At 42.0% G+C, this 26,300-nt stretch overlaps 1 protein-coding gene across 27 annotated transcripts in view; it reads right to left on the bottom strand.

Annotated features, from left to right (window-relative positions):
• The window catches only part of DAB1 (DAB adaptor protein 1), a 429,613-nt gene that overhangs the window by 63,663 nt on the left and 339,650 nt on the right, over positions 1 to 26,300 (bottom strand). For 14 of the 27 annotated variants that reach the window (XM_077955718.1, XM_077955585.1, XM_077955664.1 and 11 more), the window contains exons 5-7: positions 12,480 to 12,611; positions 11,709 to 11,828; positions 2,729 to 2,788 (exon numbers count right to left, since the gene is read on the bottom strand). In XM_077955718.1, coding sequence (XP_077811844.1) covers positions 2,729 to 2,788; positions 11,709 to 11,828; positions 12,480 to 12,611 — 312 coding nt within the window. Of the gene's footprint in view, positions 1 to 2,728; positions 2,789 to 9,228; positions 9,295 to 11,211; positions 11,251 to 11,708; positions 11,829 to 12,479; positions 12,612 to 26,300 lie in introns of all 27 variants that reach the window. The other 13 variants (XM_028833300.2, XM_077955628.1, XM_028833282.2 and 10 more) reach the window with 2 other exon arrangements.

Below are 26,300 nucleotides of genomic sequence, written 5' to 3'. Positions count from 1 at the left end.
TTATTATTTTATTTTATTTGAGACGGAGTTTTACTCTGTCGCCCAGGTGCAGTAGCGTGATCTCGGCTCACTGCAACCTCCGCCTCCTGGGTTCAGGCAATTTTCCTGCCTCAGCCTCCTGAGTAGCTGGGATTATAGGCACACGTCACCATGCCCAGCTAATGTTTTGTATTTTTAGTAGAGACAGGGTTTCACCATGCTGGCCAGGCTGACTTCATGATCTGCCTGCCTGTGCCTCCCAAAGTGCTGGAATTACAGGCCTGAGCCACCAGGCCCAGCCTTCATATATTTATTAAATGTTCCTAAAGCAGCTATGTTGCACCTGGCTTTCATATACCAGGCCATGGGCTTGCATCTGGTAATACAAGGACCCCAGCACATTCAAGGAAGTAACAGGGAAGAAATACTATTGACAGAGGAATGAAGGCACAAAGGTAGGAGTGATCTGCTGCTGTTGTTCAGAGGGAAAGTCCAGAAAGTCCCCCTGAGAACACAAAGTTTGAAGTAAAGTTGGAATGCTGGGGGAAGGCTGCAGAGAGAGTGGGGAGGGGTAAAACAAACAAACACAAAAAGATTTCAGTAGGGCTGGACCAGAAGGAAGTAGACTAGACACATAGGCTGGAGAGGGGACCTGCAGGCAGCCTGCCTGTGTATCTCAGGCAAAGGAGCTTCGTTTTTTTTTTTTTTTTTCTGGAACTATTAAGCATGGAGACGGTGTGGCCAATTAATAAATTCACAAAAACCAAGGCAGCAACTGGAGCATGTTTCCTTACATATCTAAACCTGTTAGGGGCAAGTGTGGCAATTCAGGCACAAATTGAATTGTAGAGAATGGTATCATGGGGAATGAACCAAATTGAAACATGAAGAGCAGGCCAATGTCTCAGTGACAAGGGGGCCTGATGAGGTGCAAAGGCCTCAGGGAGAAAAATTACTTTTTCCCTGAGCAGCACAACACAGAATAGGGTCCCTAGACTTGGGTTTTTGAAAACGGGTCCGCATCTGGATATGCTTTTTCATGAAAACTAACACGTATAGGTTTCAGAAGCCATATTTAGGTCGGGGATGGTGGTTTCAAGATCCTGGAAGAGTGGGTTAGAGAAATGGACATTGATCAGAAATAAGTTTCACTAAAGGAAAAGGGAGAAGGGGGCGGGCAAGGATGAGAATGGACCAGAAAGACTCCCAACTTGGAGAATGCAGAATCTCAGGTTTGGAAGGACCTCCAGAGCTCTCCTATCCATCTCCCTATGCAATGTGTGAATCGCCCTGGTAATCTTTCTGACAAGAGGTCTGCAAGGCTTGCTTGCATAGCTCCAGGAATGGTGAGCTCACTCTCTGAGGTGTCAGCTGGTCTGCACCTGAGCAGCTCTGACTATGGGAGGGTCAGCCTCACTTTGAACTGAAATTGACTTTCTTATAGTGCCACTCACTAGTCTCAGTTCCAGGATTTGGCTGACACAGAACAAGGTAATCCCTTTTCCATACAGTGGCCTTTGGAGTCCCATTTCGTATCTATGGATTCTTTTATCCAGGCCAAACATTTCTGTGTCCTTCAGCTGCTCCTCATGGAATGCAGTTTCACATCCCCTTGTTAATCGTATTGTTAAACATGCAGGTGTGTCTTTATCTCTCTCTTAGTGCAGGGTCCAGAACAGACAACAGTGTTCCAGGTAGAACTATTTTAGCCTCACAACAGTTCTGTCAGGGACAGAACTGACATTGTTGAGGATCTACCTGACTTTAAAGCACCTTCTCTGTCCACTCATTGTTGAGATGAATGAGGTCAACAGTGACTGAACACGCTAGTTCCTTGGCCATGGCAAAGTCACATGTGGCCCCTCCTCAAGACCCTCACTGGCTCCCCAGAGCTGCCTGAATTATGTATAGAAGTTGCCTTCTGCCTGCCAGTTGGAGGTCCTAAATATGAGTTCTGGGCACTTCAGTGGTTTGGAGCAGTACCACAGAGCTGGGAATTTACGGTTCTATCCCAGACTCCCAGGAGTCCCACCAACACATGGGGTCCAGATCCACTGGACCTTGTTGTCCTTAATGTGGTATGCCTCTTGGGTTCTCCACAAGCCCACTGCACATGACCTTTTCCAAAATTTTCGCCCACTGGCTGAACTTTTGTATACCGCAAAGGCCCTGGCCAGCCCTTCTCCTGGCCAGCCCTTCTCCTACTGTCCCTTTGAAACTTCTCAACCACTTTCAAATTAGATGGGCAGCTCTCTTTCAACAACAAAAACACTATCCTCCACTTGAGCAGGTCACTGAGCTCCTCTGAGCTTCACTATCAACTCTGCCTCTTAGGTTATTCTGAGGATCGAATGAGAAAATGGGTATTAGATACACAACACTATTAGATACCATAATACTGTAATGTGTTAGAAGAATTACTTCTTCTAAACCATGGCTGGAGACTTTTGCCCTAGAATACCTAGGACCTTGAGGCCCTTAAACAGAGCAGTTTGCATGATTCAACTCACGCCCACTCGTGGGACCAGACTTTCATTCAGATTGGCACCCTTTCCTCAGCGCTATCATTTCTGCCTCATGTCTCCTTCCTCCGGCCCACTGAAGATTCCCCAGCATGCAGTCCCCAGCAGAAACACGTGGGGCCATGACACTCATTCCAAGAGAAGGGTCTCCTTCCACAGGCTGTAGACATAGCCTCAGTGTGAATCCAGATCGCCGAAACCTGGCAGTAGAGAGGAGATGTACTTACACTTACAGGTTGACTTTTTGGCACATCATAAACACCTTCCTTCTTTTGGCTGGTGGGAACCTATGGAAAAATTAAATTCAGCACAGTCAAAACACTCTGGTACTCCAATTTCAAAGAACAAAGCAACCAGACTTCAACTGCAAGCTGGTTAAGGGTATCTGAAAATGGCCCCCAGGACAAGCCCACGGGAACCTGCTCTAACTGTGAAAGTATCAGGCCAGTCTCCCTCCCTTAGGAGCATCAGATGGGGAGAGGGAGTGGGCATCATTTAACAAAGGTTTATAGGTCGTCTCTGCTATCGGGCTCCTCGCAGAATCAAAGACTAGAAACCTGTACAGACTTCAGAAGTCACGTGACTTCTGAAAAAAATCCTCATTTCCTTAGACAAAAATGAGGCCCGGGGAGGTGCTATACTGCTCCCGAAGTGATTAGAAACAGTTTGTAGCTGAGCTTAAACTGCTCAATGCTGAGTCTGAGATCCAGGCTATTTAAAATATAGCAAATATCAAGATCCTAGCACAAAGCACATCTTCTATTGGTATCATACACAAGCCATCTGATAATTATGGAAGGTTTTCATGGAAGAAAAAGGCCCACAAGTGGTATGGAAAGTGTGGGCCTAGTATGCAGAAGATCTTGAGGGCTTTTAACATTAATCTGCATCTTCCTCCCTTCCCTTCCTCATCCATCTGGTCTCACTGTGTTATGAGCTAACTGTGACAGCCTGAGCAGGTCACTGAGCTCCTCCGAGCTTCACTACTATCAGCTCTGCCTCTTACTCAGGTTATTCTGAGGACCGAGTGAGAAAACGGATATTAGATACACAACACTATTACATACCATAATACTGTAAATGTGTTAGAAGAATTACTTCAGTTACTGACACATCATAAAAATATATATGAACACATCTTATGATACTAACAATAGTGGATATGTTGACTACTTTTCAAATGAGTCAACCAAGGGTTTTTCACTGAAAGATTGCAGATTGGAAGCACTCATTAGTTGTTCCTTTCCCAGCAACTGTCACAGCTTAGCTCACACTCCCATTGCAGGACCCAGCCAGCAGTGGTTTTATAATGGTCTGACAACATGCCTTTCTTTCCATCATATTGGGAGCTCCTTAAGAGCAGGCATAGTGCCTAACACCCAGTAGGCTCTCAGTAAATGTCTGCTGAGACATATGGTAAACGTATGATAGAGGAATGTGGGGAATAGTGAAGGAGAAGTATCTTTTAGGCTTGAGCTAGCTACCTACACCATTGTTCTATAAGAAGTAAGAATTTGAGTTTATTCCATAGGTCCCTTTGACACTTCTCATCTCATTTAACTTAAAATCTTTGCAACAACTCTAAGAAATTGGTATTACCATCTCTACTTTAAATAGGAGAAAGTGGGGCTCAGAGATGTTAGGGACTTTGCCCAAATCTTCAAAGCTGGTAAGTGGCCAGGTTCAAACCCAGCTCTTTCTGGTAGCCAAACAAGACATCTATTATTAATAATGTGAGCTAACATGGACTGGGTGCTTCCTATGTGCCAGGCGCTATTCTAAACATTTGTGTCTTATACACATTCTCATGCAATCCTCAAGACAGGTCCGTCAGGTAATAACTCAGTGGGTCCCATGTTGCAGAGGAGAAAAATATCTCTGGCAGTAGAGATATTTGCCCTAGAACACCTGTGACCCTGAGGCCCTTGGACAGAGTAGTTTGTGTGATTCAACTCACTCTGTGAGTGCAATCCGTGAATGGGGAAGCCAAAAGCTTGAGCCCAGGGAGTTTGCCATTTGACTGCTACATTATTCAGACAGCTGTTTCAAGTGGGCCTTTGCTTTGACATCACATCCTATGTTCCCAGAAGCTCATGTACACTCTTGCAGAAAACAGAACTGAGTGAGCATGGCTGTGTCGGTGGTACACTTCCAGAGCTGCTCTTGCAAGCTTCACTGTGCAAGTAGCCAGCGAAGAATGTCATTTCTTTGCTCCTGATAACTGAGCTCCATCTAAAAGAAATCCACTAAGAATGCCTACAGAGTCCTTGTTAATGAGGGCCAATAAATTACCAGCCCTCACTTTTGTTTTTACTAGCTCACCCTTTACTGAGCAAAATGAAGAACATTCTGTTGCCCATAATTCACTGCTCACTACGGGCACTTAGCACAGTTGAACCGCAGCTGCCTCTCAATTATCCCTGCAAACGGAGAAGAAGCGGTGGAATGGATAAACCCAAACTGTGCATAATTGAAAACGTTTTTCTACTTGGCTCTCCCATGGGTGAGATATCAATCTGCCTGTTTGTCCTTTAAGATTTATCTCAGCTGGGATATCTTCTTGGCAGCCTTGCCTGATTCTCTAGGCCTTGTTTGGAGCCTTCCCCTGTACTCTTGTAACCTCTGATGCATTCTTTCATTAAAAAATAAAAGTTGCTAAGTATGTATTATGTGTCATGCATCATGCATTCCCTGGGACAATGATGGTGAACACGATGGATACGGCCCCTGATTTAACAAAGCTCCTTGTCTTATTGCGGGAGATGGAAAAGTAATCAGACTACTGAAATAGAGTGTAAAGTGTGCTTTATCTCATCATGAGGGTTATTGCACCACATTGTAACTGTTCCAGGGTCTATAAGCTTGCTGAGGGCAGGTTGGGATATTTTATTATCCTTGTAACCACAGCTGTAAATATTGGTGAACAAAGAAATGCCTAATCGCCAAGGATTCAGTCCATGAGGGCTAAGATGCATGGTCCTCGCTGTCATCTGTGCTTAGTTGTTCCATTCTGTTTACACAGAAGGCTTCAGTAACACAATATTTTAGAGAAATAAAAGTTTCAGACCAAAAGGAACCAGAAGACTGGTGGTTCCAAATCCTGGGTCTGCCACAGGCTATGACTCAGAGAGTCCCTTTGCTCTCTGAACTTCAGTTGCCCCATCTGCCCAGTGTGAGCATCTAAGGGGGCTGTCTATAAACTTCTGAGGGTGGGGGCCATGCCATGGTCACCATCCCATCCCCGTGCCGGATGCATGTGATTTTCCATGTGTCCAGTCATTTATTTGTTCTATAAATAATCATTTTTTTTTTTGGTATGAACAAGCGAATAGATGTTAAATTACTCTAAAAACAGCACATTACATACTATACATACAGAAGACACTTTTACTTTTATTTTGGCAGCATGTTAATTAATAGTATGGAGAGGCAGTTCCAGGCTTTGTTGGGTAACATTTCCTGGTGACTCATCATCATTTAAAAATAATGATACTTGACATGGATTGGATGGTTAACAGCGGTTTTTGAATGAATGAACTTGGAAAATGGCCATGTGGAAGGCTGATATCTTGCTTATATAGGAAGCCTGTTCAGGTATTGAAGAACACTAGATTTAGAATCGGAGGTTCTGACTTTGTATTCAGCACCTAAATTGAGGGAACTTGATTTTCTTATGTTCAAAATGATAGTCATTGTAGCTATTTTTCCTATGTCACCATTATTGGAAGGATCAAAATTAAGTGATGTGTAAAAATGTTTTGTATTGGGAGGCTGATAATTTTAATACAGCCGATAACTTTTTCTGAGGCATGCAAAGCAAAAGGCAGTTATTATTATTACTATAATTGGGAAAACAAGACTACTCAAAAAATCTCCAAAAAAGAGGTTACATTTACTCAAAAGCCTCCGTGTCCCTTTTGTTGGAGTTACAAATAGGAAAGTGAAGCAAGCTTGAGGATTTCTGCTAGGCCCTGCGACAACATGTGGTGAGCAAGTTATATTCTGTTTCACTTAAAACATGATCATAAGACATCTTCAACAGCATCTGAAACTGAAAACACGCAAAGAAGGAGGAGAAACTCACGTTTACACAGAACCTACTATGAACCAACTGCTCTCCTCCTCGTTTTACGTTTTCACATCACTGCTAGGAGCAGAGACTATATTATCCCCATTTCATAGCCCAGAAAATTGAGATACAAAAATTATGTTCTCCACTCAAGTTCACAAAAGAGTTAAAGGTCTCCAGGACTGTCTGCCTCACTCCGGAAAACAAGGAGGTGAATAAAAGCTGAGACCACTGGCTGGGCCAAGCTGAAGTATTAACAAACACTGCAATTCAGGAGAAATAGCTATGGAACACTCACAAGCCCTTGGAAAAAAAAAAAAAAAAGAATGAGGCTCCTAATAGCAGCCCCTTAAAAGCCCAGCCTTATCTTCAGGCCCAAAAGCTTATCTCTTATTAAGTAAATTGAGCCCCAGCAGACTGGCAAAGGAGGAGAAGAGAATGACCAGAGGTTTTTCCAATAGAAGGAGATAAAATATTCATTCCCTTAAATGGTAGCTTCCTGTTAATGATGGACAGATGGGAAGATGTGGAGGTCAGAGCTGTTAAAACAAGTGTGATTTTTAGATAGTGACTTGAAAGGGACTTAGAATCTAATTGTGAAACTCAGAATCAGGGGATTCTGAGCCGAGAGCAGCCTCAGGATTTATTTCTTTATTTACAGAGGTCAGAGGGACCTGCAATGGGGACTCTACCTCTTGCTAGCTCTGGGACCCTGGGCAAGATACCTTATCTCTGTGAGCCTCACTTTCCTTATCTGTAAGGTGGGAATAATGATTCAAGCCACATGGGGTTGTTGTGAGACATAAGATATTGCACTTAAACCCCATTCACAGAGCTGGCCCACCATCAGCGCATGTGCATATGCAAATTTTCCCACCTCCACCATTTCTGAGTCTTCTTATCCTGTAAAACAAGCCAACATGCTTCTCTTAAAAAAAAAAAAATCAAAGTCCTATGGTAAAGCAGTAATTGCAAAAAACAGAAAAGGGTCTTGCCTGAGGAGAGCCCTGTATTTTACTTGCTCATTTTACAGATGAGTAAACTGAAGCCCAGAGAAAAAAAAAATACTTGACAATTCAATTAATGGCTGAGTGGTACTTGTACTAAAATACTGAATCCACACAGCCAGACTCCACTTTCTGTGACCCATGATGACACCTCTTCTTTCCATTCTACACATGAGCTTCTGAGTTAGGGAAAAACTGTTCATCTGTTTTATAAAGGGAGAAACTAAGTGCCTTGCCCACTACCACTCAGCCAAAGGTAGTTGGCAAGAGAGCCTGGACTACAACCCAGCTCTCCACCAGCTAAAGCAGGTCTTTCCAATACACTAGGATGTCTCCCTCCCCACTGGGCCCTGACTGCAGTCCCACAGGGCTCAACGGGAGCCCTGCCAACTATAGTTAAGTCTGGATTCAGAAACCTCTAATACTGCAAAGCTTCCTTTTATTCAAAAGGGGCCTTCTTTTCCCAGGATGATTGGTTAATGGATTTTTCCTCCTCATATTCAGATACTGTAAGGTTGTATATACTTTAAAATCTGACACTCAGGACAAATGTAACTTTTCTTATTAAAGATACTTGGTAAGCCACGACTTTCAACAAAACCTCAAAGCACAACCTCACATTTGAATGGAATCCAGATAGATCCAGTGGAGAGAAATACTCAGATTATTACTCAACAAGGCTGACAACTGTAAAACAAGTTTTTGGTAGAACTAACATTATATTTTAGTCATTTAGAATTCTATGCATTTGATAGAAAATGAAAATGTTTTACTTTTATTATATAAGTAATAAAAACCCAAGGCAGAATAGAGCACACAACTAACAAAATCAAAATCACTTATTAAATACATTAAAATGTTTTCTTCTCCTATAATGTTTCTATTTCAAATTGGGACTACAATACTAATGAGTGAAAAGTTGCAGGTCATCATATCTATTTGATGTGCTGCTATGCTGCAATTACACAGACACTTTGGTGGAAGACCATGGCAGAAGGAGCCAGAGCTTCGCCTTCACACCCATGCCTGGGTTTGAATCTTGGCTCTAAATAGTTGTACAACCCCGAGAAAGCTACTCGGCTTCTCTGAGTCTCACCCTATAAAAACAGAACTAAAATATCTAGTTTATAATATCTTCGTGAGAACTAAATGAGTTTAAAAAGTTTCGTTTTCTTTGCACAATTAAAAACAAGGGTAAAGCCTTTAGCTGTACTTTCATTCAGTTAATATTCTCAATGTTGTTTTCACATAGCATTTGAAATTAAATTTGTGCTTTATTTTCAGCAGTGGAGTTGGTTTCTTAAGAAATTTGTTGAGCAAAATTTTTTGAGAAATAAAGGATCCTAATTGTACAACGGACACCAGCTCTCCAATGTGTTACTTTGGTAAAATGGAACATTTTATTTTTGCTTCTACTTAAAATAGTTAAGATCCATTCAAAAGTGAAACACTGTACCTAACTGGCTATTAAACATCAACAACAAGGCATGAAAACTACTGGGAAATTCCTGGGGAACTAGAAGCCAATTTTCTCAAAGATATTTTAACAAGCCTGGAATGACCAACAGAACCCTTGGTTCTTTAGACTATCAGTGTATCTACGCATTTACTAGTAGTGGTGCAATGGTAAGAGAGGCAAGCAATTTTATACCTGATAAATGTTTTCTTCCGTTTCGGGATCACGGATTGGCTCGTGTCCAGCCTCAAACACAATGTACTATTACAGGAGCAGCCAGAAAGGAAAGGTCAGAGGTGAAAAAGAAGAAAGGAAAAACAAGCATTTGGAAATTAAGATACAAATCACAGTGAGCATTTAAGAAGCAGGCACAAGAGAAAACACCTTAAAGACACAACTGAATTATTGAAACAAAATGTACCTTGTACATTCCTGCCTTTCCTAAGGAAAACTGCACAGGTCTGCTGGTCAGTATTTCAGCAGTGATTGCATTGAGCCTCTGCAGATCTTTCTGGAGATATAACCTCTTCGTTCAATGGCAATTTGTCTCAGTAATATCTGAATACGTTGGTAGTGATGAGTATGAATGCTATCTCATTGGAATGCCTGGGATCCCACACTTTGTAAAGTATGGGTTACAGTTGAGGGGCATCCCTTTTCCCCTAAGGCTCAAAATCCTAAACAAACTCTGAAGAGCTTGGAAGCCCCAAACTCTTTTTTTTTTTTTTTTTTTTTTTTTTTTTGTGACGGAGTCTCGCTCTGTCGCCCAGGCTGGAGTGCAGTGGCCAGGTCTCAGCTCACTGCAAGCTCCGCCTCCCGGGTTCACGCCATTCTCCTGCCTCAGCCTCCGGAGTAGCTGGGACTACAGGCGCCTGCCACCTCGCCCGGCTAGTTTTTTGTATTTTTAGTAGAGACGGGGTTTCACCATGTTAGCCAGGATGGTCTCGATCTCCTGACCTTGTGATCCGCCCGTCTCGGCCTCCCAAAGTGCTGGGATTACAGGCTTGAGCCACCGCGCCCGGCCCCAAACTCCTTTATCCCATAAATATCACCTTATTTTACATTCTCACTTTAAAATACATTAAATCAATGTTTCCACATGCATGTTTTAGACTCTGCAGGACTGAGACATTTCAAAAAGGCTATTATTCTTCATTCTGTGCAAGCCAGTGAGCCAGAGGGTGAAGTTCATATTATATACAAATCCTCGGCCCTCAGTATTCTCAAGCAAGAGCATGTCATTACGTGCATCTTTGGCTTTGGTTTGCCATATACACTAGATACTTTTTCCACTTCAAGTTATCTATATTATGTTACTTTCATTGTAGCAGTACCAGCTTTTTGTGTGAAAATATGCATTTATATAAAATATGTATGTGACACACACACACAAAGAACACCTATGCATCCCAGTTAGAACTGTAAGTTCAAGATTTTCCTTTGTGTTCAAAAAGTCATTTTTTTGGGCTTCTCTTTCTCCTTGAGAATAAGCACAGGGGAGGGAGAGGCTGTCTTTTCCCTTTTTTTCTGCATCTCTGTTTGAACAAACCACATACTTGACCCCAAGAGAGATAATTTCTCTACCCACCACTGAGCTGCAGATCTTGAAGAGAGTCCAGAGAAAGCTAGGGGCAGAAGTGTCTTTAAGGTCACTCTTTCCTTCCTCCCAACAGTTCCTATGGCATGAGCCAGGTAATCGGAGGGTCAGCTTGCCCCATCGGGGGTCAGAGAGCCCTCCTCGTAGCCTTTCTAAAGCTTAGAAACCATCCTTTGGGTCTGTGCTGAAATGTTACCAAAACGTCAGCCCCCACCTCTGGTTCTTAACTCAGAGAAGCCACCTCATTATTCATATTCTCTCTAATGAACTCAGAATATTCAAGAGACTCTTGAAAACATTCAGCTCTGGGATCAAACTTCTACAGACTGTGAAGGGGGCCGAGGCAGAGGCAAGAAGGGAGAAGCGGATCTCCAAATCCCAAGATACCGATGCCGGCCAAACTTCTGTTAGTTTTTATGGAAATTTGCTCCTGGAGGGGCTGGCAGCCCTCGCCCTCAGAAATAATCTTGGTCTCTCTCCAGGTTTTGCAGTCAGTGGATTCTTCAGGTTTCTGACAAAATGGCTCTGGCACAGGTCTAGTCACTCTTGAATCTAAAACCCCAACTAGTTTCAGAAATTACCTGGTACACAGGATCTTCAACATCCTCTTCCAATATTGTCTATTGCAGAATAAGGAGAGGGAGGGTAAAAAGCAGAGGACATAAAGAAAGAGATGTGAGACTGCATTCAGAAATTATAGGAGAGTAAAGAAACCAGCTCTGGGCAGAAGAGGCTGGTGGGTCATCAAGGCAGAAAAAACACAGAAAAGTCAAAACCCTTAGAGCCACCCCCACCTCCACCCCACTGTTAACGATAGCAAAAGCAATTGTGTTTCTTGGGTCCTCCACCCCTGAAATCTTTCTCTGGATTCGAGATTTCACTTCATCCAACATGTCTAGAGTTTAAGAGAATAAGGGATAATTTCTAATGGCTTGCTTTGGGTACTGTAATTTACACAGGAATCTTTCATCTTCGTTTATTTCTACTTGGCAGCAGGAAGAGAAGGCCCGACTGTCAGTTTTTACATGTGTTTATTTGAAGCCCGATCTGCAGCGCAAGGATAAATTCACAGGTATACCTGGTACACAGCTTGTTCACACTGCTTATCCTTTTGTGCCTTTTTTTCTAATTCTTCTCTTTGCTTCAATTCATAAATGAGTTGAAAGAGATCTCTCAAGTCCAGAATAACAGGTTCAGCCTGGAGTGAAAGGTGGTAAGGCATATCATAAGGGAATGGTACTGAGATGCAGCAACCAATTTTTGTTTTTGCGGCGACAACCCGCAGCCCTTCCTTTTTCTATTAATCTGAAAGCATTCCATTCTTAATTAATTCTACCTTGTTTATACTGGTTTAGCAAATTGCATCTAGGCTAAAGTTCATTTCTTCAACTAATTATATTTGCAAATTCATAATAATCATAAGCATCAAAGGCATTGCTTTTATTTATTAGTGATTTAGAATACAATAAAATTAGAGTAGGCCTTATGCAAAACAGCTATTTGTTTTCTCTTATTTTCTTTTTAAATGAGGCTATGAACACAAGGCAACTTATGTGTACACGGTGCCTCCATCCAGTTTAATCAGAAAGGAAAATAATTAGTCATTAGGAAATACCCATTAGTAAAAAAAAAAAAAAAAAAAAAGAAAAAGAATAAACTGGATGGGTATGAGCATGTTTCCTTCCTTCAAGGCTGTTTATCTTTTCTAGATGGGAATGTGAGCATCAACTTCAGTGGAAATGCATTGCTTGGTCATATCTCAGAGTGCGCCCTCAAAGACCAACGGAGTCACAGGACTGTCCTCCCAGAGTTCCAAGGGAAGGCTCCCTTCTTGGATAGGGATACTCACCGCCTGGGCTGTTTTTATGGCCACAAATCTGTGATTCCCTTCCTTCCCACAAACATATCCAAAGGCCCGGTGATCTGTAATGTCCTTTGCAATGTAGGATATTTCATGAACAGCATGATGATGCTGAAGGGCCTATCAGAGAAAAAAATGAAGAACATATTTCAGGGGACTTTCCCTTCGAGCTGTTGATCAATAAGAAATGTGTTTCAGCTATGTGTGAACAGGCCCGAAGGGCTTTGGAAAAGCTGTTTAGTCCAGATGGAAAGAAAAAGAGCTACGCCTGCCCTTGAGAAATGGAGGCTTCTCTCTACGGTCTTAATCCTGTGACCAGAGAGAAACACAGGATTGTTCATATGCTGAATAAGCATCTGCAATGGTGGCTTTATTCAGCTTGCTAGAGCCAGCGTTTAGTTCAATGGGTAGGCTTCTATTTGATCTTGTTTTCATGACACATCCCAGTCCAACTTTTGGATTGATATTTAATTTACTTAAATTCTCAGGGACTCTGTGTGCTGTGGTGGAGGATGTACACTGTACAACTCCAGGGAGTATTGTTAACACTCATAGAACTATAGATGTGCATGGTGACAACACTTTTCCAGCAGATGGTGATAGAGTGTGTTGAGGAATAAATGCCTTTCTCTGTTTTGTCCAAAGTCACCACTGGGGGTAGAGGTGGGGCTATGCATATCTCTCAGGCTTTTCATTGCTAGGTCTCTCTGTCTGCAACATCAACTCTTTTTATTCACTTGTCCACATTCTATTTCTCTTTCAATGGCCATAGGAAATAGTATCACCTGTGTGAAACTTCCTCTGAACAAGGCTTGCCTTCTCTCTCCCTGGGGAAATAATTCCACCCTCATTTGTGTTTCTGTAGAACTTTACTTTCTAATGACACTGAACTGATGAATTCCTTCAATGTTGGTCCCTGGACTTCCTTACTCTCACAGGTCTTCCTTCTCTGATATACTTGCATGATTCCTTGTCTGTCTTTCCCACCTGGTTCTGTCTTCCTTATCCCTGTCATCCTAGCACCTTGCACTATGGCTGGATTATAGTTGTTGAACTAAAGTAAACTGAGATTGATAATTAGTCATTTGAAAATCTTTTATAGTTGACCTTTGTGCCTTCATTATCTGAGCTTCAACAGATAATGTTCACCATCCTATAGGGTAATGGTGATCTTTATGGTTATTTTCCTATACTAAACCTACTTAAAACAATCCTCATTCAACAGTACTCTGTAAAGGCTTGTATATTCATCTGGGTGCTCATGGTATGTTTAAAGTCCTTATAAAGAGCCTTTTCATTATACTGGGTATTAGGAGGCTTGAATTCTAGCTACTGTGTAAACACAAGGTACCCAGTGTATCCCTGTGTACCTCAAATTTAACCCTCTAGTAAATGGGAGGTATGTACCAGATCAATGGCTCATAACCCAAAGCCCTAGATCCTTAGGGATCATTCAGTGTAATAAAAAGAGGCCCCATGCACTTTTCAAAATCTCAAAAGCTAAACAGAAATCTATAATTACTCCTAATAAGTCTATACTTTTCTATGTGCATGCAAATGAAAATGCCAAGTTTATTTGGAATTTCTTTCTTTTGAGACAGGGTCTCACTCTGTCACCCAACCTGGAGTGCAATGGTGCCATCTTGGCTCATTGCAACCTTCACCTCCCAAGTTCAAGTGATCCTCTCGCCTCAGTCTCCTGGGTAGCTGGGACTACAGGTATATGCCACCACAGTCAGCTCATTTTTTTGTAGAGATGGGGTTTCGCCATGTTGCCCAGGCTGGTCTCAGACTCCTGGGCTCAAGCGATCCACCTGTCTTGGCCTCCCAAAGTGCTAAAATTACAGGTGCAAGCCACTGCACCTGGCCATTTATTTGGAATTATATCAGCTAAGTGTTGCTAATATTCCTTAACTCATATTTGAGTATATTATCTTACTGGCAATTAGTTATGGTTTAAATAGTCCAAATAGGAAAATGGATGATTACAAATGCAGTTTTTTTGGTAGACAGAATCTTCCCCATTACTGAGTCCATGGAGGGAGAGAGAAATGTTAACACAGGAGAAGTTAGTTACAAAAACATTGGGAACCACTGGAGTAGATACTCTCTAAGCTCTTATTCTATCTTCCCAAATCCTTTTAAGCCATTAGGACCCCCCACTACAAAATCAGCCTCCTGGTACAGTGGGCCTCTGGCTTTCACGATGGTCATCGCCTAGATGACCACTGATCTAAAATGTCCACCTCTTGGCCGGTTGCAATCTTTCCAGGCATTTGACCTCATAAATCATTTTTTGCAGTAGAATTTTCTGCCTTACCTTAAATTTCCAGGGTCTGACTATTCACTAACCTTTCTGACTACTCTTAGAACTCTCTCTTTGGCTTCATGCTTGCCCACCCTGCCCACTGCCCACTGGACATCATGCTTTAATGGTGGCATGACTGCCCAGTTACCCTAGTCTCTCCAGTGGCAATAAAACGAATATGTGAGTCTAATGGTTTTTGACACAAATAAGTTGGCGGAGAAGGACATATTTGCTAGCAAAATAATTAGGATCCATTAATTTTTGTTTTATTAAGAGGACATATTTAGCTAGCAGAGGAAAATTGCTCAAAGAGTGGTAGCTTTTTCATGGTGTTAATGATGTAAAATTGATGAGATTTACATTCGCGCAACATGGGGGCATTGATTTACAGGCTTTTGTGCGCTAGAATGGTAGCCAGCAGGGAAAAGTGGGAGACAAAGACGTTCTTCTCTTCCTTTCCTGAAAGTATCTCTCTCTCTGCACAATGTGGAGAATGTTATCCACGTTTCCTATTAAATCAAAGTTTGACGACAGTGCCTTATTGATTGCCAAGTAGAATATTGCTCTAAAATTAAACTGCGATTAGAAGTCTTCCTGGTGGAATTAGATTTGGAGATGATTGTGTAATGGTAAAATATCACCTACCAGGCAAGACAGCAGATGGAGATGTTTTAATTTATCTGGGAATCCTCATTAAGTGTTTTAAAATCAAAACATTTTTAATGCCTGATGATACCTAATACTGCCTTGCAGAGTGTAGCTGTGTGTGTGAGCGTGCAGTGCTTAAAGATATTTGTAACGTTATTCTCTCTCATAGTTAATTTTATGACATGTTAAAAAGGATTGCTCTGAACGTGTCTCATTCATTCGGAAATGAGTCAGTGAGGGGATATGTCTTCCTTCTCTCCAACCTTAACCATGCAGACGTAACATAGATACTTAGAAACACAAATACATTAGAATTCTGCTAATCCCACAATTGCATTATCACATTCGCTTTAGCAACTTAAGAGTGTATCATGAAAATTCTTGTTCACTGAGCCTCAAAATTACCCCACGTCTTCAAGTAGACTTTATCAGCACAATCAAAGACAGTTGGAACCTTAAACATCAATCCTGAGTTTATTCATGAAGGGACTGAAGGTCAGAGATTGAAATGCCAGGACCAATACTAAACCCAGGTGTTTTTCCTACTCAGGATAACAAAGCATTGAAAAAAGGAAACCCGATTACATAGAATCAAAGTCTCCTTTCCTTAGACTTTGGGTTCTCTCAACCAACAACAAAAAGATGATCCCTTGATAAGTTGGGATGAGGAAGGCAAGGGAAGAAGAGAACTGGGTAAGGGGAGAGAACTGAGAATGTTCTAGATTCAGGCAGGTATCCGAAGTCAGGGAGGGTCATAAATCAGAAGGCTTGGGGTAAAGGCCGGCCACCCGGCTCTCAAAGAAAAAGGTCAAGACAGCACGGCCCTGAAGTTTACTCTCAGGAATTGGCTGTCTCTGGCACCTGTTGAGCATCCGTAGGCAGCAAGGTGAGGTGCAGCCTTTGGTCCTAGTGTGTCCAGAACTGGTGGGTTCTTGTCTCACTGACTTCAAGAATGAAGCTGCGGACCCTCACAGTGAGTGTTACAGTTCTTAAAGATGGTGTGTCCTGAGTTTGTTTCTTCTGATGTTCGGACGTGTTCAGAGTTTCTTCCTTCTGGTGGGTTCGTGGGCTCGCTGGCCTCAGGAGTGAAGCTGCAGATCTTTGCAGTGAGTGTTACAGCTCTTAAGGTGTCGTGTCTGGAGTTGTTCGTTCTTCCGGTCCAGAGTTGTTCATTTCTCCCGGTGGATTCGTAGTCTCACCTTCCTCAGGAGTGAAGCTGCAGACCTTCACAGTGAGTGTTACAGCTCATAAAGGCAGTGCAGACCCAAAAAGTGAGCAGCAGCAAGATTTATTGCAAAGAGCGAAAGACCAAAGCTTCCACAGCATGGAAGGGGACCCGAGCTGGTTGCCACTGCTGGCTGAGGCAGCCTGCTTTCATTCCCTTGTCTGACCCCACCCATATTCTGCTGATTGGTCCATTTTACAGAGAGCTGATTGGTCCGTTTTGACAGGGTGCTGATTGGTGCATTTACAAACCTTGAGCTAGACACAGAGCGCTGATTGGTGCATTTACAATCTTTTGGCTAGACATAAAAGTTCTCCAAGTCCCCATCCTACTCAGGAGCCCAGCTGGCTTTGCCTAGTGAATCCTGTGCAGGGGCCATGGGTGGAGCTGCCTGGCAGTCCCCTGCGGCCGCCCCCACTCCTCAACCCTTGGGTGGTCCATGGGACCGGGCACCGCGGAGCAGGGGACGGCGCCCCTTGGGGAGGCTCCAGCCTCGTGGAAGCCCACTGGGGCGGGGGCGCTGGGGCATGGTGGGCTGCAGGTCCCTAACCCTGCCCCGTGGGGAGACGGCTGAGGCCCAGCGGGAATGCGAGTGCAGCACGGTCGGGCAGGCAGTGCTGGGGGACCCAGCGCACCCTTCACAGCTGCTGGCCTAGGTGTTAAGCCCCTTACTGCCCCAGTTCCGGCCAGCGCCTCTCCCTCCACACCTCTCCACAAGCAGAGGCAGCCAGCTCTGGCCTCGGCCAGCCCAGAGAGGGGCTCCCACAGTGCAGTGGTGGGCTGAAGGGCTTCTCAAGCATGGCTTGAGTGGACTCTGAGGCCGAGGAGGCACCGACAGCGAGGGCTGCTAGTTGTTATACCCACTAGGGTATAACAACTGCTCCATCCCAGGAGTGCTTCTGTGGTCAGTTCCTGGGGCCTTGCAGGTAGTTCCAGAGGTGGCTGTGAGAACAACCAGAGAATACCAGCCGGAGTGGAGGCAGAGGGTGAAAAAAAAGGCAGATGTTGGTTGCCCCTCTTCCACATTTCCTTTTGAAAGCAGTTATTGTCTTGGGAAAACTTAGTCTAGATATTAAACTACTGCCAAAAGCAAAGCAGGTATTTGTCTTAAAAGTAGAGCCTTCAGTAACACCCTAGCTCTCTGCCACAGCTTCATGTATCCCTCCCGTCCTGAACTCTTTTTCGCATCATGGTCTAAAAGTCATCACTAAAGAATTCCAAGGACAATCCAGGTATCAATGTCCTCAATCCATTCTGACCTTCCTATGCATGAGCTTCAGGTAACCTGTGCTGCAAATAATCGGAGGAGCTCTTTACTTTCTCTTTGAATTTTGTACTTTCCCACCTCTGTGCTATTACTCACATGGTTTTCTCTGCAGATGGCCTGCGCTTCATCAGCTCACAGAACTATAGTGTACCTATGACTGAAGGCAGAGCTCTGACATATTGCCCATCCAAGGAACCTACCCTGATACCCCATTTCCCTGAGTAATAATTCCCATCCCTAGATCTCACTGCATTATATTTGTCCTACGCAGGATGCTTTGTACTTCTTTCGCATTTATCCATTCATCCAGTTACTCACAGCATGTGTATTTATCGAGTGCCTATTATGTTGCTGGTTTCCTGCTATGTGCTATGGCTGCACAGATGAGTAAAACATAGTCCCTTCTTCAAGGAGTTCACAATCTCATAAAACAGGTAGGCAAAGAAACTAGCAATCACAATATAATACAACAAGCTTTATATTAAAAGTGTACCCAGTGTGTCACATAGGCTTAGGGCAGGAATGGGGGAAGGGCATCAGAGAAGGCTCGACAAAGGGGGTGACCTTGAATTGAGGCTCCAAGGATAGACGGGAAATCTCCAGAAAATAAGGAAGAATGGGCATTTTAGACAGAACTGAATGTGTGAAGGCAGCTAGGTTCTGAGAACAGGACCTTGTTGGGAACATCTATGCACATGTTTTCTCTCTCTCTCCTTCAGGAATGTTAGGCCCTTCAGAGAAAGATCCACCTCTGGTTCTTCTTAATCTTACCCCCTCTCCTAATACTGCACCTTCTGAACAGTAAGTGCTACAGAAGGCAGGGAGGAAGAAAGAAAGGAAGTACAGGATGAAAGGAATGAATGGGGAGGAAGAAAAGAAAGAAAGAAAGACCAAGTCACCTTAAGATAGGCCCTACATATGCTGGATGTTCAATACATGTTCAATGAATAAATGACTCAGGTTAATTCATAACATTTCACATAGGATTCATTCTGTGAACAGAGAATTTCTTATCTGATCATCATTAAATCTTTTTTTCTTTGTATTTCCATGAGCCATTTACCAATGTTTAAATGAAGTATCAAATTGTTTGGAGGGTTACTGTCTGACAGAATAAATTACAGAGAAGACTTAATTTGTAGTGTGGTTCAATACAGCCAATTAAATACAGTATGGATTAGAAAGTCATCTGCTGAAGATTTTACCATTAGTTGTTTTTTTAAAGAATAAATTCTACCCTATTTTTGCCTTCATATTATTTGTGTGTGTGTGTGTGTGTGTGTGTGTAAGAGTGTATGCTTTCCCAAGAAAATACTATTCACAGGAAAAATACCCAACAGGAATCAAGTGAGTTAACAACAAAACAAAAAAACAGAAAAGCAGAGAGACACAGAATAAAAATAGATACATGAAAAAACAGTACTTCATACTACAAGCAATTACAGTAGTTAAAACCTCACAAGACAAAGGGAGGCCCAGGCTCATTACAAAGGCCTTTCTCTTTTCTAACATATTTTTGGATGTGCTTGCTGCATCGTGGTGCCAATGAGGCAACCTCTGCACCAGCCCCCAGGCACCCCATCATCAAACGCTCAATAGAGCGGGTCAGAGGGAAGTGCTCCCTGGGTTGGCATCCTGAAATCTAGAAGTTTTTACTCAAGGACAAGACCAGATTTCCAAATAACGTAGTCTCTTGCTGAAGAGGCAGTGTAATAATGGAGGAAAGATATGGACTCTGGAGCCAGAAGAAATGCAATTCAAATACAAGCTCTACCATTTACTAGATGTGTAGCTTTGCACACATGACTTTAACTTTCTGAGACTTCTTTTCTCTTTTTGTATAATACAAAGAATGACATGGGAACCCAAAATGCTGTTGGAAATATTAAATTGATTCATACAAAATAGATAGAAATGAGATACCAGTTTTCCCACCAGAATGAAAAATACAGAAAAGATAATACCCAGTATTGACTAAAGTGTGAGGAAACATGTAACGTAAGGATGATAATGGTATCTCTCTCATGGTGCTGTTATGAGGATGAGTAAATTAATATATGTAAAGTGACCAGAATAGTGCAAGGCACATTTGTAAAGGTTGGTACCTGTCAGCCATTATAGGTGTTTTGTTATTGGTGGAAGTGTGATTTGCTGCAACTTTTCTGCAGGGCTGCTTGGCAGTATGTTTCAGAGCTTTAAAGATGTGCATACACTGGGTCTATGATTCTTCTTTATTTATCCAGAAAGAACATGATATCTGGGCAAAAACTTGAGTACAAAATATTCCCTGCAGTGCTGTTAGTATGGTGAAAAGTTAGAAATGTCCAAAATGTTGAGCATTAGCTGACTGGCTGAAGAAAATGCATTTGCTATAAGATGAAATAGTACACAGTACTGAAAAAATTATCTTGTGGAACTATGTATTTTTTGCTGTGACAATACAATCACAACATTCTGTTGAGTGAAAAAAGCATATTATAAAATAGTATGTTCAATATGATCCTGTTTTTGAAAAAATGTACACACATCCATATATGTGTACATAACAAGAGTTCTCTCTTGAGTGGTGGAATTACTAGTAATTTTCTTCTTATTTATGCTAATTTTTGCTACAATCAAGATGCTATTTAATAAAGAAAAACATAAGATGGTTTTTTCTTTCATATTCGAATTTAATGCATGCACCATCACCTCACCCTCCTTGAGCCCATTCAGTCTCCCTCATTCTTATCCCCCATAACCAAGTCCGTCTTGTCAATATCACCTTCCAAATAACTTTCACTTTGTCTACTCCTCTCCATCTCTACCAGCAGATGCCAGGTCACGCAGCTATCATTTCCTGTCCGGATTACTGCAGTATCCTCAGTCCTTCCTCATCTACTTATGCTGGCCTCTCCTCTGACAGTCATACCACAGGATGAAGAGATTAAGAAAACCTGGCAAATCCGATACATCTTTCTAGTACTTAAAACACAGCAAAAGCTACCCATCACTCTTAGAGTAAAGATCAAAATACTTGCCAGGGCCTGCAAAGCCCCTTGTATGACCTGGCTGCTTCCCCATGCTGACTCACTACATGCTCCTTTGTTCCCCACGACCTTGGTGTTTTACAGTCTCTCAAATGCACCACGCTCAGGTTTTTGCATATGCTGTTCCAGTGACCTAGAAAGCTCAACTCCTTTCCCCCATTCAGATCTCAGCAGAGATGTCTCTTCTCTTTGCAAGTTTCCTTGACCTTCCAGCAGAGACCAGGTGCCCGTGACACAAGTCCTCTCTACTTCCTCGACTTTTCCACTGGGAGTGGGAGAGACCCCTCAGGTTGCCATTATGTACGGGGATGAATTGATCAGTGTCTGTCTCCACTACTAGAGGCCGCTCCAGGCAGGCAGCAGCAACATTTTATTTTCTTATCATCTTAGCCTAAGGATCAAGTACAGTGCCTGACATACGATAAGGGTTTTGTACATCTATGCTTTTACTGTTGTAGTAAAATATACATAACATACAATTTACCATTACCATTTGAACCATTTTTAAGTATACAGTAATGTGGCATTAAGCACATCTACACTGTTCTGCAACTATCACTGCCATTCATCTCCAGAAAATTTTTGTCTTCCCAAACCCATGCTACCATTAAACAACTCCCCATTCCCTACTCCTCCCAGTCCCTGGCAACTGCCATTCTCCTTTGTCTCTGTAAATTTGTCAGTAAACATTATTATGAATGAGTCTGTCAGCAGGATTCTGTGTCCAGGTCTCTCTCTCAACTCCACTGACTCCCTATCCGTTTTCCTCTCTAAGCCTTTGTTTTGTCAACAATTAAAATGAGGAGGTGGAATTCAGTAAATACTCATGTCCTCTTTTGTTCTCAACATTTCTTTAATTTCTTTAAAGTTTTTATAACTAGACAACAGCTATAAAAAATCAGCTGCGTCTTAGCAGCTCTCTAAACATACGTTATACACACACCAGTCTAGAAAGATGTGCATGAATTCCTTGCATAAAAATAAGGAGATGCACTAGTTAACCAGCTGAGGGTATTTCAGACCTGTGAGTTGGGCTTAAATTTGTCTAACAGGCAAAGTGGAGCCAGGTGTGCTTTATCAATTAGCAATCACCAAAGTGACAACGAAGCATATTTTGCTAAAGAGAAGTTAAACACACACACACACCTTAAATAAGGAAACTTGCTTCAGTGTTAGTTTCCTAACACTGGGGTTCAACTGAAATCTATGTCCCGTGATCAAGGATGTGGCTACGTATAATCACAGTTAGTAACGGGATAGAATACCTGTTCTGTCTCATTCAACTCACATTCATTCCCCAAAAGCCCTTAGGTGCTAAGGTACACTAGGTTCTGGAGACAGTAAGATGAGTAGGATGCAGTCTTGGCTCTCTAAAGCTGGCACTACATGTGCATATATGGAAGTGGGGAGCTCCTTATTTTACTAAACATAGAGTTTGTATATTGTGCTGTCCTTTCCCCATTTCCAGAAGGCATGTAGTATATATAGAAGGATTTGAATTCCTCCATCGTTTTGTGGCCATGAACAAGTCACCTTATTTCACTGAGGCTCAGTTTCTTCATCTGTAAAATGGGAATGATTCCTTTCTCATAGGGATATAAGGAAGATCACTTAACATGTCTAGCAGAGCATCTGGTAGATGGTAGGTTCTTTGCACTTTGGGTCTTTCTCCCAGGCAACTGAGTTAAAGTTCTCAATCTAATAACTACATAATTTAATGTTCAAGCACCAAGAGTAGTTTCCTCAGATGAGGACTTCCTTGGAGCTCACAGGATAATGGTCTTGCAGTGGCTAAAGGGTGATGAGAAAAAGAAACACTTGGAAATCAAGTCATCAGAAAAAGAAACGAGCTAAAAGTTAGTTTCAAGCTTTATGATGTCATCTGAGAACCTGGATTCTCTCAGGTTAGATTTTCACTTAACCCTGTAATTTCTTTCTAGTTATGTAAATAAATTCCTTTTGTTGCTCACTTAAGACTTTTTGAGGTGAGTTTTCCATTGCTTGCAACTGAGAGATTTCTGAACAATATAGTAATCATCATTATTGCTACCTTTGACAGGAGGAAACAGGCTCAGAGAGAAGTGACCTGCCCAGGGAGTAGGAGGCTGATCTGGGCTTTGAGCAAGTTTCACTGACATGCAAGTGTATGCCTGGTTTATTGTTAGTAGTAATTAATATTGGAATTATAATCATGAAATGTCTTTGGTTATACATTAAGATAAAGCACAAACATAAATACATTGCTATTAAAAAAAACAAGATTTTCAGTGAAAGAAAAATGAGACACAAATACTTTAAAAACTTAAGAAATAACTCTGTAATGTTAAATTTGAATTGGAAATATCAATACAAACTTGATTGAAAATACATATTCCTAGCACTGTTTGCCAAAAGGACCTAGAAGCAATGAAACCCCAGTAGCTATGAGCACACCTAATATAACTATTTATTATCCAGCTATCTATTTATCTATTGATCTTTTAACCTATCTAGTGAGAGAATCAGAGAAGGCAAATATGGCAAAAGGTTAAGTTTTAGAATTATCCTTTTACATTTTTTGTTGGAGCATTTTCATGATAAGTTGGAAAAAAATTTAAATCTTAGCGTGTTCCTTTCTCTCCCTCCACTCCCTCTCCCTTTCTCTGAGAACAGGAGAAACCAAGCTACTGAACACTTCAATGACTTAACTGAAAGTCAGTTGCAGACAAAAGACCTTTATCACTTCCACTTCAGTCAACCATTGGTCCAAAACATAAGGGAGTCTTTAAGAAGACACATGTGCTTAGAAGTGCTTCATGTTAGAGTTGCCAGTTTCCTTTGTTCCTTCTTGTATTCCCATGGCCTGCATCAATACACGTCAGCCAGTATCTTTCTTTTTTTGTTTTATGTGATTCATATTTTTAAAATTTAATTTAATTATAAGTTCCCGGATACATGTGCAGGACATGCAGGTTTGTTACATAGGTAAACGTGTACCATGGTGGTTTGCTCGCTTATCAACCTATCACCTAGGTATTAAGCCCCCATGCATAGCTATATTTATCCTGATACTCTCCCTCCCTCTGATCCCCCAACAGGCTCCAGTGTGTGTTGTTCCCCTCCCTGTGTCCATGTGTTCTAATTGTTCAGCTCCCACTTACAAGTGAAAACATGCGGTGTTTGGTTTTCTGTTCCTGTGTTACTTTGCTGAGGATAATGGCTTTCAGCTCCATCCATGTCCCTGCAAAAGACATCATCTTGTTCCTTTTTATCAGCCAGTACCTTTCTATTTTCACCAACAACATTTTTCAAAGTTCAGGCTGAGTAAGTATGGAAACAATTTGTACTCCTGACTTTCTGGGCCAGGGGTTGGGTGGGTCGGGGTGCAGATTCCCAAACTCGGAAGATTCTCCAAACATGCATAAGAATTCAGACTTTATTTTCAGTACATTAAAAAAGGGGAGGTATTGCTACGCAGAGTTCCTGCTATATGCTAGGCATTGTGCTAGGTACTCTACATATATAATCCTCATTTCCACTCACCCAACAACCTTGCCTATTATTTTCCCTACTTTACTATGGAGGTACCTGAGACACAGAAGGGTTAAGTAACTTGCCCCAGGTCACATAGCCCATAAGGCAGACCCTGGACTGCTGCCAGGTATGGCTGGCTCCAGACTCCAGGCAGCCTCTGTGCACTTGAATACAGTTTCAAATGTACTTTAATGGCCTATAGTTTCATTCTTCTAAAATTCTTATTTTTATTTCTGTTTCTTTCTGCATGAAGAATCCTAATAACCATTGTGGGTGTTTAGTAATGTAACCAATGATTTTAACATTTTAGCTCATGGTATAAAATTATTATAGAAAGTAGGTAAATGAGTGCGCTTGAATGGAAATGAAACAGCATGTTTTGCCACAAGTCACTGCAGAAACGAGGTCATTAGATTTAATAGAAAATGACTTTTTGTATTGCACCCAGTCTGAAATTAACCTCTGCCTTGGTCACAATGACGTCTTGCATGCTAGACAGAAACTTACAAAAAAGTGAATTGACTAAAACGCAGCCAGTGGAAAGGATGCTGCATTAGGAGTGAGAAGACTGGGATTCCAAGTTCTGGTGCCTTCATTTATAAAATGAGTGGATAGCAGGTGGTGGTCGTGACAAACAATGACTTCTGAGGGTGCTGAGGTAAGACATGATTTGGAGTAGACACAGGTCAGCATCTGAAACCCACATGTGATGTGTGCTACTTTTGTTAACTTGGACAAATCACCTAGCTTCTCTGAACCTTAGTATCCTCATCTGTAAGTTCATTCAATGGGAGTACAAATTAAATGTGATTATGCTGGTAAAGTTCCTAGTGTTCCGCCTGGCACAGAGGTTGTTTAGTAAATGGTAGTTGCTCTCCAGCTCAAATATTCTGCTATCCAAATTGTTTGTCATTGTTAAGTGTTGAATTATGCCCCCAACCCCCATTCATATACTGAAGTCCTAAAATCCAGTACTTCAGAAAGTGACCTTATTTAAAAACAGAGTCATTATAGAAGTATTTATTTAAGATGAGATCATACAGGGTGGCCCACTGATCCAGTATGAATGGTGTCCTTATAAAAGAAGGAAATCTGGGCACAGACATGTGTATGGAGAGAAGGTCATATACAGATGATGGCAGAGATCATGGTGATATGTCCAGAAGAAATGCCAAAGGCTGCCAGCAAACCACCAGAAACTAGGGGACAGGCATGGACCAGTCTTCTGCACAGCCCTCAGAAAGAGCAATCCCTGCAGATAACTTGATCTGGGATGTCCAGGCTCTAAAACTGTACAACGAAACATTTCTGTTGTTTCAGTTGCCCAGTTTGTGGTACTTTGGAGAAACAGCCCTTGGAAACTAAATACAGCCATCCTCTTATTTCTATCTTCAGTTCCCTTTGTTTAAGGAGTTTGCAAAGATAAACTGTTTATTTGATGAGACAAGGGTTAAAGGAAACCAACATGAAATTAAATTCTACGTATTTTGTCTCATTTCTGCTCCCTCAGTGAGCCTTAATTTTCCAATCTGTAAAATGAAGGGGCAGGAATGATCCCTTCCAGCTCTGCTCTGCTTTTCAATGCAGAATAACAAACCTTTTTCCTTTTTTATTACTGACAGAACTTGCTACTTAAATCAGAAGCACAGAGTGTAGTGCAGCGCCATGCAATTTATAGCTGCATCCATCCAATTATTTCCCATTTAGTGCTGTGCAGCAGTCCCCAAATACACCACCAAGCCACTGAGGTGGTGGGCTGAGCACTCTGAGTATAAGGATCAATTGTTTCTCTTACACTAATTGGCCCCATGATTTGTTA

Source organism: Macaca mulatta, chromosome 1 (assembly GCF_049350105.2).
Source record: "Macaca mulatta isolate MMU2019108-1 chromosome 1, T2T-MMU8v2.0, whole genome shotgun sequence".
Taxonomy (NCBI): domain Eukaryota; kingdom Metazoa; phylum Chordata; class Mammalia; order Primates; family Cercopithecidae; genus Macaca; species Macaca mulatta.
Note: the sequence above shows the minus strand (reverse complement) of the source record. Positions and strands in the feature narration are given on the sequence as shown.